Genomic DNA, 11,265 nt, shown 5'->3' on the forward strand with positions numbered 1-11,265 from the left:
GCATAGCGGACTCCGGAATCTCTGCCCAGAACAGCTGCCCTCTGTTTGAGCCCTCGGGATGCCTATGAGCCGGGCATCTTCTGCCCAGACAAATACAGGACCTATTTTTGTGTCTGAAAAGTTTCTCAGTCTAAAGGTAAACTTGGCCTGATAACCCACAGGCAGCCTGTCCGCTAAACCTGGCACAAGGATTATGCTTTTTAACTACCTCGGTCTACATAAACATGCAAAAATGGCCGGCAATGGAGAAGATCCTGCAGCAAGAGACCAGAAGCTAAATGGAAAAACTGGTCCTGGAAGGAAGAATTTAGGGAATAAAAGAGAACTCAATGCCTCTAATTAGTATATTCTCATAGAGATCCCAGATAGTGCACCTGGACTTCTGGAATTGGCTGTGAGCACAGGCCCGTTACATAAAGCCTGGACAAAACCTGCAAAAGCAGCTTGCGGAAGGCATTGGGGAGCTTGGCTCGAGGGTGTCTGATGCCGAAGAAAAGGAAAGCACGCAGGTGAACTTCATATTTACCCGCCCTTTTTCCTCGAGGGCATTTGCCAGTTTAGTGTGGGGGAAGTAGACTCAGCGGCAGTCCACTGGGCTGAGTTCACACAGGTTGGACTGCATAGCTTGGACTGGAGGGCCAAATTTCCAGGTGGGGCACTGAGCCCCCAGATCTGGCCTCAATCTTCCCTCAAGGCATTTGCAAGCCGCGGAACCACTTGCTGTGGGTGCAAGACACCTGCCCCCCCCAGCCCCGCCCAAGGGCTCATCCGAAAGCTGTAGCTGGAGGCTACCGAGCTGAGCAAAGGCGGCCACAGCCTTGCAATGGCCATGCTGGAGATCTCCAGAGCTCCACCATATTGGAGTAAGGCCACAAGTGAAACAAACCAAGCATGAGGAAACCTCAAAAGGACCTGTCAGGATTTATAAGGTGATCTCTCTGCCGGGAGAGGACTTAGCCCTTTGGGGGAAGATCGAATTCAGAGCCTCTGTGATTCTTAGTACACAATGCTCAGCATTTACTAAAAAATCATGAGGCATTCTAGAAAGAAGACTTGAGTTGCTGAAAACCAAGGGAAAAGTAGCCAAGAGACCCAGGCATTCTGATGTTGGGAGTTATCAGTGAAATAACTAGGAAACAAGGAAAGGATGGAGAGCTTTAGTAGAGATCTGTCATCTTTAAAAGAAAAAAATCAAACGGAAACTTCAGAACTGAAAACAGTAACAAATTAAGAATGTAGGTGCAGTGCGCCTGGGTGGCTCAGTCGTTAAGCGTCTGCCTTAGGCTCAGATCATGATCCCAGAGTCCTGGGATCGAGCCCCGCATCGGGCTCCCTGCTCGGCAGGGAGTCTGCTTCTCCCTCTCCCACTCCCCCTGCTTGTGTTCCTGCTCTCGCTATCTCTCTCTCTGTCAAATAAATAAATAAAATCTTTAAAAAAAGAAAGAAAAAGAATGTAGGTGCATTCTGCAGTTAATCAGATACAACATAACCCGAAATGTTCCTGTTACAACACATTAGAAGTGCTGGGGTGGGGGGCGGTGCCTGGGTAGCTCAGTCGTTAAGCGCTCACGTCATGATCCCAGGGTCCTCGGATTGAGCCCCGCATGGGATTGAGCCCCGCATTGGGCTCCCTGCTCCGCGGGAAGCCTGCTTCTCCCTCTCCCACTCCCCCTGCTTGTGTTCCCTCTCTCACAGTATCTCTCTCTGTCAAATAAATAAAATCTTAAAAAAAAAAAAAAAGTGCTGGGGTGGGGAAAAAGACAAACTTTCTTGAAAGTAAGAGAAACCTCACCATCTTTTAAGGAAGTCAACAGGGAGTTAAAGGAGAGGAAACAGGATCCAGTTCAGAGCAGCAGGGGAAAATCCCAGATGGCAGTTTCTAGAGAGCACTTAGTCCACACTGGAGTCAGAGGACTCAAATTTCTAAGGAGTTTCACAATAAAAAAGCTTCAGTCGCTGAACTGATGGCATTTATCATTTCACAATGTACACAAATAAAACCATCGTGCTGTAAGCACCCTAACTTCTACAGTGATGCTTGTCAATTATTTCTCAGTAAACCTGGCTAGAAAAGATTCAGTAAAATATGTTATGATGGAAAGTTTGAAAAATGGAGAATGTGGAAGAAAAGCAGATTGAAGTCGCAGAAAAAAAGCTGTTCAGGAAAGGCAATGTAATCACAGAACACTGCCTGGGCTCTCTAGTAAACAGTCAGTACTTAGACATAATATGAGCACTTTATTGATTGCCCTAGGAACTGGTACCATAAAACTACCATGGGAAGAGAGCGGAAAGGTTGTAAGAGCAGAAAATCAATATGTAATATATTACTAACGTCTAAAATTGATAAATTGAGAAGTAACAGATTACTTAGATACACAAGCAAAGTATCTTTAAATTGTTGCCTCTTGCAGCGGGGAGAGTTAGGACAGGGGTTGGTGCTTTTCAGTATTAGCCCTCCTGTGTTACTTGATTTTGTTTTCACTGTCAACTGTTGTTAAAATGAGAGAAAAATACTATGAAGGAGAGGGATAGACATACCTGCTCTAGTCCTCTCACTTGGCTAAAGTCCTTTTCAGGATTCCATTCCCCTATCCAGCTAATGGTGCTGGTGGGCAGCAGTCAGACTTCTCCACAGTCTTGTCAACGTTTCCTGTATTTCTTTGGCCTCTCTAGAGTGTATCTGATACCACTGCCCACTTCTTTTTTTAAAAGCACTCTCTTAACCTTTCCTCCCACCTGGTTTTCCTCCTACTTTCCTGCCATTCTTTGTCTTCTTCCTACCTTTGAAATGTTAGGAGTTTCAGGGACTCAGTCCTAGGTCCTCTTCGTTGTGTATTATCTTGCCCCCAGCTAATGAACACAGCTAACCACCAAGACAGGTCCAGACATTTCCAAATCTGTCCACCTGTCCTTCCTGTCTCCTATCCGTGTCCAAGCCATCACAGTATTGCTGGGAGAACCTTCTCGCTGGTCCCCCGGCTTCCGCTGTTGCTGCCATCCAATCCAGTCCCCACATCGTAGCTACACGGATCTTAAAATACACATGTGAATATCACATTTTACTCTTAGGAGTTACCACGAAGTCCAAAGTCGTCATGTGTATGCCAACACACAAGGCCGTGCATAACCTGTATCCTGCCTACCTTCTCACCATCATGAACCACTCTAGTTTTTACTTTGTGGGCTCTTTCCTCCTGGAAAATGATTCATGCCCCACCTCCTGATGACCTTCCCTCCAAGGACTATCTCAGTGGCCCTCCTGGAACACCACCTCCTCACTCCCAATTTATCACAGCCATAGTTGGTTGTTTACCTCCCCTCTCCCATAGACTAAGTTCCTTGCGAGCAGTGGGCTTGTTTGCCCTGCTCACCATCGTGTCCAGATGTTTAACATAACGTTTGTTCAATGAACGTGGAAAAAAGAGAAAGGGGAGAGACAGATGTGGCGGGCAGGGCAGTGAAACGGAAGGAGGTGCAAACAAGCTGCAAGAGGAGGGGTCCCAAACGGGACAGACAGTTGGCGACTGTGGGCTGGGCAGCCAGACAGGCGTGGCAGCAGGTGGCGCGGCCACGGCGCCGGGAGCGGAGCACAAGTCGAGCCGCGCCCCCGCTGGGGGCGCCCGCCGCCCGGGGCGTGGCCTCGCGCAGCCCCGCCTTCCTCGCCGGAGACCGGGCGGGCGGGCAGCTCGCCGCGGCGGCGCAGACATGGCTGCGCTGGTGGAGCCGCTGGGGCTGGAGCGGGGTAAGCGCGCCAGGGGGCCCTGCCCACCGGCCGCGGCCCGCGTCCGGGACCTCGGTCCCCGTCCCTCCCCGGCCAGGCCCCCAGCGGGTGGGCGGGCATATCGAGCGGGGGGTGGGCGGGGCGCCGCGGTTTGTGCGTTTGGGAAGGTCCGTGGGCTTAGCGGGCCCAGGAGGGGCGCCCACAGCACAGCCCTTCCTGTGTGCGCATGGGGTCCTGGGGCGCAGGGCGCCTGGCTGGTCGCAGTCCCCTTGTCCCCGGCGACTCTGCGGGTGTCCGACGGGGACTCGGCTGTCTTTCCCGGGATCTGTCAGCGCTCGCCCTTACTCGGTTTCTGCCGCATCTCTCCGTGCTTCTCTGCGTCTCTGACTCTGTCTCTGCGCCCCGCCCCCGCCCCGCAGACGTGTCCCGGGCGGTGGAGCTCCTCGAGCGGCTCCAGCGCAGCGGGGAGCTGCCCCCGCAGAAGCTGCAGGCCCTCCAGCGAGTCCTGCAGAGCCGCTTCTGCTCTGCCATCCGGGAGGTGAGAGCAGCGCGGCGCCGGGGCACAAGCGGGCGGCCGCCGTCTTGGTCGTCGCCCAGAGCCCAGGGACTACGCCTCCCAGCAGCGCCGGGGGCGGCCCGCTTGGGGGTGCCCGCGCTTCAGCTGCGGGGTTCTTCGGGAATTGTAGTTTCCTCGGGCTCCGGGCTGCTGGGGGCGGGGCCGATCCTTGGGTGGGAGGGTCTGCGGGCTGGACTCGGGAGTTGAAGGGAGGAGGGGCTGGCTGGTGGTCCCCTGATGCTGCCGTTGTCTTCCCCAGGTGTATGAGCAGCTCTATGACACGCTGGACATCACGGGCAGTGCTGAGATCCGGGCCCACGCCACAGCCAAGGTAGGTACCCCCCATGCCATCACTCATGGTATCCACTGAACTGCCTGGTCTAGCTTAGTAACTTCCTAAAGTCAGTCATGCCTGTTTCTTCCTTCATGATTTTTGCCAAATCTATGTACTAGCGTTACTATTATTTACTGGTATTATAATCTCATAAGTTGTACTTGAATGTCATATAATGGCATCTTTAGCAACTTCAAATGTGAACTAGTGCCGCATACCTGACAAGAAGATACCTTTTGGGGCGCCTGGGTGGCTCAGTCCATTAGGCAACTACCTTCGGCTCAGGTCATGATCCTGGAGTCCCAGGATCACGTTCCGCATCGGGCTCCCTGCTCAGCGGAGAGTCTGCTTCTCCCTCTGACTCTCCCCCCTCTCATGTGCTCTCTCTCAAATAAATAAATAAAATCTTTAAAAAAAAAAAAAGAAGAAGAAGAAGAAACCTTTTAACACCTATACAATGAAATAGCATGAAACACTGAAATCTTATTAAACTATAGTTGTATGCTGTTTCTTGCTGCTTCCTGGAGGCTCTCAGCTCCTTCCAGGCCTTGTTTTTCTCTATTAAAAATCGAGATTGGCAAGTGTTGACTATTTAAGACACACTCACACCAGGTGGAGACATTCCCTTTGACATGTCTGAAGCATCCAGAGTGAATTAAGAGAGACTCATTACAATGCAAGCTTGTGCTGAACTGTGGCAGGTGTCCCCTGCGCGGGGAAAGTGATCTGGCCCAAATTGCTCTCCCTGGCCCAGATCCTCCCCGCTCATCTGCCTGCCCACCATGGAGCGGCCCTCATCTCCCAGTGCTTTCTCTCTCCCAGGCCACAGTGGCTGCCTTCACAGCCAGTGAGGGCCACGCACATCCCAGGGTAGTGGAGCTGCCCAAGACAGATGAGGGCCTGGGCTTCAACATCATGGGGGGCAAGGAGCAGAACTCCCCCATCTACATCTCCCGTGTCATCCCTGGAGGTGTGGCTGACCGCCATGGAGGCCTCAAGCGTGGGGACCAGCTGCTCTCAGTGAATGGTGTGGTGAGTGGGGACTGAGGCTGGGCTCACAGTCTGTTCAAGGTAGCACAGTCCCTGCTTTTGACATTCATTCAACAAGCAACGATAGAGTACTGCGTGCTGGGCACTGCTACAGACCCTGAGAGAAGTTTGCCTCAGCTCCTATACTCAAGGACTCCCTTCTTGGTGAGGGAGAGTGACTGGAATAGTCCTAATCTGGGGAGATAATAATGAGGAAGCACAAAGCACCGCGAGAGCCCGAATATGGTCTGTGGTGTAGATGAGGGAAGTTTTTGCAGAGAAAGGAACATTTGAGTTGGGTTTTGAAGGACGAGGAGGAGTTCTCCAGGCAAATAAAGTAGAGAAGACTATTAGCAGCTAAGGGTGTTGTAGGTAGGGGCTGTGACTCTATACTCCTCTGAGCTGAACAGAAAGGGCTTAGGTCTAGTGGAGGACTGAAGCACATAGTTACTTAAAATCACTGTGGTTAGAAATAGATGGCAGCACAGCTGGATCAGTAGTGGGGGCCGGCTACACAGGGCCTGAGTACCAGCCTGAGAAGCTGGGACTTTGTCTAAAGGGTTCTGGGGAGCCATGGGAAGGCTGAGAAGAGGAGATGGATAGGCTCAGCTTGGAGGTGTAGAAAGATCCCTTTGGGACTTTACAGGGGATGGACTGAAGGTAGAGACTGGAGGCCAAAAATTCTAGGGAGGAGGCTAGGTGAAAGTCCACTGGGGAGAGGAGGAGGCCTGAGCTGGGACCAGGGTGGTGGGGACAAAAAGGAGGGAGTCAGGGCGCCTGGGTGGCTCAGATGGTTAAGCGCCTGCCTTCGGCTCAGGTCATGATCCCAGGGTCCTGGGATCGAGTCCCGCATCGGGCTCCCTGCTCCTTGGGAGCCTGCTTCTCCCTCTGCCTCTCTCTCTCTCTCTCTGTCTCTCATGAATAAATAAATAAAATCTTTAAAAAAAAAAAAAAAAGAGGGAGGGAGCTGGAGATTAGCAGGCTTCGGGGACAGAGGGGATAAAGATGGACCTGGAGGTCTAGCCTAGTGAGCGAGGGCAGATAGGGCTTGTCCCTGACATGAAAACCTTGGAAGTTTTTGAGGGAGGACCCTGAGCCAAGAATTAATGACTCTTCCCTGAAGACTCGAGGCCTTGACATCTCAGGTTGGTACCAGGCCCACCACCAGTAGGTCCCATTTCCACGGGTGGGGCTGGGTGTGGGTGGTAGGCCCCAGGCGCAGGTGTCTGTGCACTGCCCTGCAGAGCGTTGAGGGTGAGCAGCACGAGAAGGCAGTGGAGCTGCTGAAGGCAGCCCAGGGCTCGGTGAAGCTGGTGGTGCGTTACACACCTCGTGTGCTGGAGGAGATGGAGGCCCGCTTCGAGAAGATGCGCTCTGCCCGCCGGCGCCAGCAGCATCAGAGCTACTCGTGAGCCCTTTGCCACCACACCCCCGGGGCCTCCGTTGCCTCCTTTATCCCGAGTCCCAAACCAGGCCAGTGATTTCTGGGACCTTCCTGGCTACCCCCAGCCCTGGCTCCTCTCCCTGGGGTTCTGACCCTTGACCCCGACCCAGGCTCTCACAAGCCGTTCTGGCTACATCCTTTGGGGACTCCCAGCTCACTGTCACCCCAAGATCTGCAGCCTACTCTCTGGAATCCCTCAGTCTGCTTCCCTGGGCCTTTGGCTCTGGAACCCCAGTCCTGGTTCTCTCCCAAGCCTCCCCAGGTCCCCTCCCCTGAGCTTGGCTCCCATCTCTTCACCCTCTTTGCAGGTCCTTGGAGTCTCGAGGCTGAAACTACAGTATCTGGACCCTCACCCCGCCCCCTCCCCTGTACAGTATTTATTGTCACCGGCTCCTTATTTAAAGATCTTTGACCCTCACTGAGTGTCTGTGTGTCTGTCCTGCATCCTGGGGTTAGAGTGTCTTGGGATGTGGGGGAGGGAGAGAAGCTGAAGTCTAGAGCAGGTCCGGAAGAAACCCTTTTCGGAGTCTGAGAGCAGAGGTGGAGACTTTCCCCCAAGGTCTGAAGGCGGAGGCTGGCCGGCTTCCTAGGCCTAAGTCCAAGGCGGAGGCTGGGGCCCTGTCTGGGTCCGAGTGCGGGGTCATAACCGAAGACAACGCCCCCTGCCCTTAAAGACAGACCGAGGGCGAAGGCCAAGCCCCTTCTGTAGTTGATCTGACAGAGGAGTCCTGAGAAGCTGCAGAGCCGGTGGGCGGCCTCTGTGTGGGCGGGGTGGAGCGAACCACAAGCTTCGTTCGCCAGGGGAGCCCTGCGGGCCGTACTATCATCAGCGTGGGAGGTGGGGGTGCCGCGTGCAGTTCCCGAGGTGGGCGCAGGGGGTGCAGAACAAGGTGCACTCGCCGACCCGGCATTCACCCCACCCTCCAACCTGAGCGCGTGTCTCCGGGAGCCGCCCCCGCCTTAAAATCCAACCTTTACTCCCACCTCACCGCCGGTCCAGCCCTCGCGTCCCGTGCGGCGCCAGGGCCGGCGCGCGCCACCTCCGGGATCCGGGGTCGCAACTCGCATTCCACGCCGCGCGCCACTAGCTCCAGGTGACATCATCCCCCTGCCGGGCTCCGCCTCCCGCCCCAGCCGCCGCACGCCGCGCGCTTATTGGCCGGCGCTCTTCGAGCCCCGCCTTCCGCTCTCCGCCCGCGCGACCCCTCCCAGTCCGTGCGGAGGCGGGGTTTAGCCACCGGCCGGCGCCGACGACGCCTCCCATTGGCCATTCAGAGCCGTCTGTCAGTCTCCTGTTAAAGGGGCCACGACCGCACGGGAGCTGTGGGGGGGGGGGAGGGAGGAGGAATTTTTTTGGGGGGGAGGTGGGATTTGGGGGGCGCTGGTGGGCACCCCTGGATCTGGCGGCTGCGGCCTCGCGGGGGGGAGGCTGAACGGTGATAGGGGCAGGGGGCTATTTTAGGGGGTAGAGGGCTGTTAGACCGTGAGGGGGAGGGGGGGTCCCCAGCGCCCAAGCCGGAGCCAGAGACGCGGAGCCCGCGCGAGCGGCGGAGACAGGGCTCCGGAGCCACAGACTCGGGCCCCGGCCGCCGCCAGGGGCCCCGCCCGGTCCCCCCACCCCACCCCACGTCCCTCCTGCAGCCCAGCTCCGCCCGCAGCCGCCGCGGACCAGGTAGGTAAGAGCCCGGCCCAGCCCGCTTGGCAGCGCCCACCCCGGGGACCCCTCGCCGCGCCTCCCTCGCCTTCCCGAGATCCTGGACTCCCTTCTTTATCCCCGGGGGCTCCGGAGCCCAGATTTCACAGCCCAACCACAGAGACTCAGGCGTGCCCCTCCCGGCTCTCAGAGTCCCCAACCGAACCCTAGAATCCCAGGCGTACTGCCGCCTTGCGCCTCGTCCAGGGCCCAGGAGCCTGGATTTCCCAGTTCAGCTCCGGCAGCCCCCTCTGGACCTACATCCTCCTCCTCGGCCCATTCCCGGCAGCTCCAGACACCTGCCGTGGCTGTGTCAGACCCCCAGCTAGGGCCAGCTGCCCCCCGTCGGGTGTGCATCGTCCCCTATTCGTGCACCCGGTCTGCCCATCTCCAGCTTGAACAGCCAGCCTCCTCCCTCGGTCCAGGCCCGCTCGGCAGCCGCCCTGGACACAGGCCCGCTCTGGAGCTGTCCATGGTCAGCGCACTCGGCAGCCTCACCTCCCCCACCTCCTGCTGCTGCTGCCGCCGGGGAGGGGGCGCCTGCGGTTCGGGGAATACCCCCCGCCGCGCCTTTGACCCGGAGATACCCGGGGCCCTCTGCACCCCGGGCGCCTGGGCCTCAGGGTTCCTCTGGTGAGCCTCTCGTCTCGTCCTCAGTACCCCAGGTTTCTGGGACATCAGCTGTTTCTTGAGGAGTCAGGGCTTCTGAATGTTCCTGCCTGGTCCACCTTAGGGACCTTGGCATCCAGGGATCTAGCTCCCACCTGGCTCTGGAAGCCCTGTCGGTGCTCACCCCGCCTGTCTGAAGGCCCCAGCTGGTAGCCCCCACTCGCTCAGGACCTGGGAATCCAGTTTCCCAGCTCTTGCCCCCTTTAGAGACCCAGCTCAACAGCCCCTGTGCCCCTCAGGCAAATAGACCCAGCCTCCTGACACCCCAGCACTGCCTGCTTAGGGATTCAGGCACCATGACTCTCTCTCTTTCAGGGACTTGGAATGCAGTTCTTAAAGCAAATCTCTGGCTTCTGCCCACCTTCCCCCTTGGAGGCCTAGATGCTTTGTCTCTGGTCCTGCATCCCCTCAGGGACCCAGGAGTTCAGACCCCAGCTTCCGTATTGCCCACCAAAACCATCTGCCACAATCCTCCTTCCCAACAAGGACTCAGGCTCCAAGCTTCCATCCCCTGTCCTTTATCTCCACAACTATTCAGGAGTCCAGGCCCCCACCAAGTATCTAGCCTGTTAGCTCTTACTCTTAGGGACCCAGGTCCCCCCAGCCTCACAACCCCCATCAACTTGACATCTCTAGTGGCCTTAACAAACCCCTGCCTCATCCCCATATCATCTCAGGCACTGGGCTCCCTGGGGGTTCTCTTCTCTATTCCCTGAGACCCAGGTTCTTGAGATGTTTCCAGCACCCCATCATGATGTTTCTGTCATGATGTCCCATCCTCTGAGTACACCTTCTCAGGCTGATGAGCCAAGCATAGACCCCTTCCTCTAGATGTGTTCTGTGACCTAGGTTCATTAGATGATCTAGAACCTATCCACTATCTTCCATATTTCTAGTTAAACTGTGCCCTTGCAATGCTCTAGATTCTTTCTAAATCTTAGAAATTAGATTCTTTATAATTCTTAGATTCTTTCTAAATCTAAATCTTAGAAAGCTCTCAGTCAATATCTCTGTTCTGTTTTCACCCACGGAATGTTTTCAGTTCTAGGTTAGATGATAAAATCTAGGCATGTATTTCCCCAGGGGAATTCAAATGTCTTGATAATGCCCCCAAACCAAATTCTGATCCCACCTTCTCCTCACATATGTTCCAAATTTTTAGAAACCAGTACTTGCTTATTCTCTGCTAAAATTTTATTTTAGGTGTGTTCTAGGTTCCAGCCACATCCTTGGCATTGTTCTAGATTCTGTTCTCCTCCCAGGGGCATTCTACATTCTGTGTAGAATATGTGTGTTCCAATTATGTGCTCTACCCTTTCTCCAAATTGCACTATCAATTTTATTTATTTATTTATTTATTTATTTATTTTAAAGATTCTATTTATTTATTTGACAGAGAGACAGTGAGAGAGGGAACACAAACAGGGGGCAGTGGGAGAGGAAGAAGCAGGCTCCCCGCTGAGCAGGGAGCCCGATGCGGGGCTCGATCCCAGGACCCCGGGATCACGACCCGAGCCAAAGGCAGACGCTCAACAGCTGAGCCACCCAAGCGCCCCGATTTATTTATTTTTAAAAAGATTTTATTTATTTATTTATTTGACAGAGAGACACAGCAAGAGAGGGAACACAAGCAGGGGGAGTGGGAGAGGGAGAAGCAGGCCTCCCGCCGAGCAGGGAGCCCGATGCGGGGCTCGATGCGGGGCTCGATCCCAGGACCCTGGGATCATGACCTGAGCCGAAGGCAGATGCTTAACAACTGAGCCACCCAGGCGCCCCTGCACTATCAATTTTAAAATGTACTTTCTTATTTTAGGTC

At 55.2% G+C, this 11,265-nt stretch overlaps 2 protein-coding genes across 3 annotated transcripts; one reads left to right on the forward strand and one right to left on the reverse strand.

Moving 5' to 3' along the window:
* The first annotated feature begins 3,599 nt into the window (after positions 1-3,599).
* LIN7B (lin-7 homolog B, crumbs cell polarity complex component) lies at positions 3,600-7,505 on the forward strand. Of its 2 annotated transcripts, XM_045891908.3 has the most exons (6): positions 3,601-3,745; positions 4,144-4,262; positions 4,540-4,611; positions 5,437-5,646; positions 6,888-7,051; positions 7,396-7,505. In XM_045891908.3, the coding sequence occupies exons 1-6, from the start codon at positions 3,709-3,711 to the stop codon at positions 7,415-7,417; spliced, it is 624 nt and encodes a 207-aa protein (XP_045747864.1). In that variant the 5' UTR covers positions 3,601-3,708; the 3' UTR covers positions 7,418-7,505. The 2 variants fall into 2 exon arrangements, with proteins under 2 accessions (XP_064437316.1, XP_045747864.1); XM_064581246.1 differs by lacking the exon at positions 7,396-7,505 and having other exon boundaries at positions 3,600-3,745; positions 6,719-6,952.
* Positions 7,500-8,188, reverse strand: CUNH19orf73 (chromosome unknown C19orf73 homolog). The gene is given in 2 exon segments (XM_045890452.2): positions 7,500-7,965; positions 7,967-8,188. Coding segments are annotated over 2 exon segments (432 nt in total). The 3' UTR covers positions 7,500-7,755.
* Positions 8,189-11,265: the final 3,077 nt, after the last annotated feature.

Source organism: Mirounga angustirostris, unplaced genomic scaffold (genome assembly GCF_029215605.1).
Source record: "Mirounga angustirostris isolate CCGP_5_RB_7025 unplaced genomic scaffold, mMirAng1.0.hap1 SCAF_16, whole genome shotgun sequence".
In the NCBI taxonomy this organism is placed as follows: Eukaryota; Metazoa; Chordata; class Mammalia; order Carnivora; family Phocidae; genus Mirounga; species Mirounga angustirostris.

Coding starts and splice junctions, on each gene's coding strand:
- LIN7B (XM_045891908.3), top strand. CDS start 3,709: ATGGCTGCGCTGGTGGAGCCGCTGGGGCTGGAGCGGG. Junction 4,263..4,539: donor TCTGCTCTGCCATCCGGGAG/GTGAGAGCAGCG, acceptor TGTCTTCCCCAG/GTGTATGAGCAGCTCTATGA. Junction 5,647..6,887: donor TGCTCTCAGTGAATGGTGTG/GTGAGTGGGGAC, acceptor ACTGCCCTGCAG/AGCGTTGAGGGTGAGCAGCA.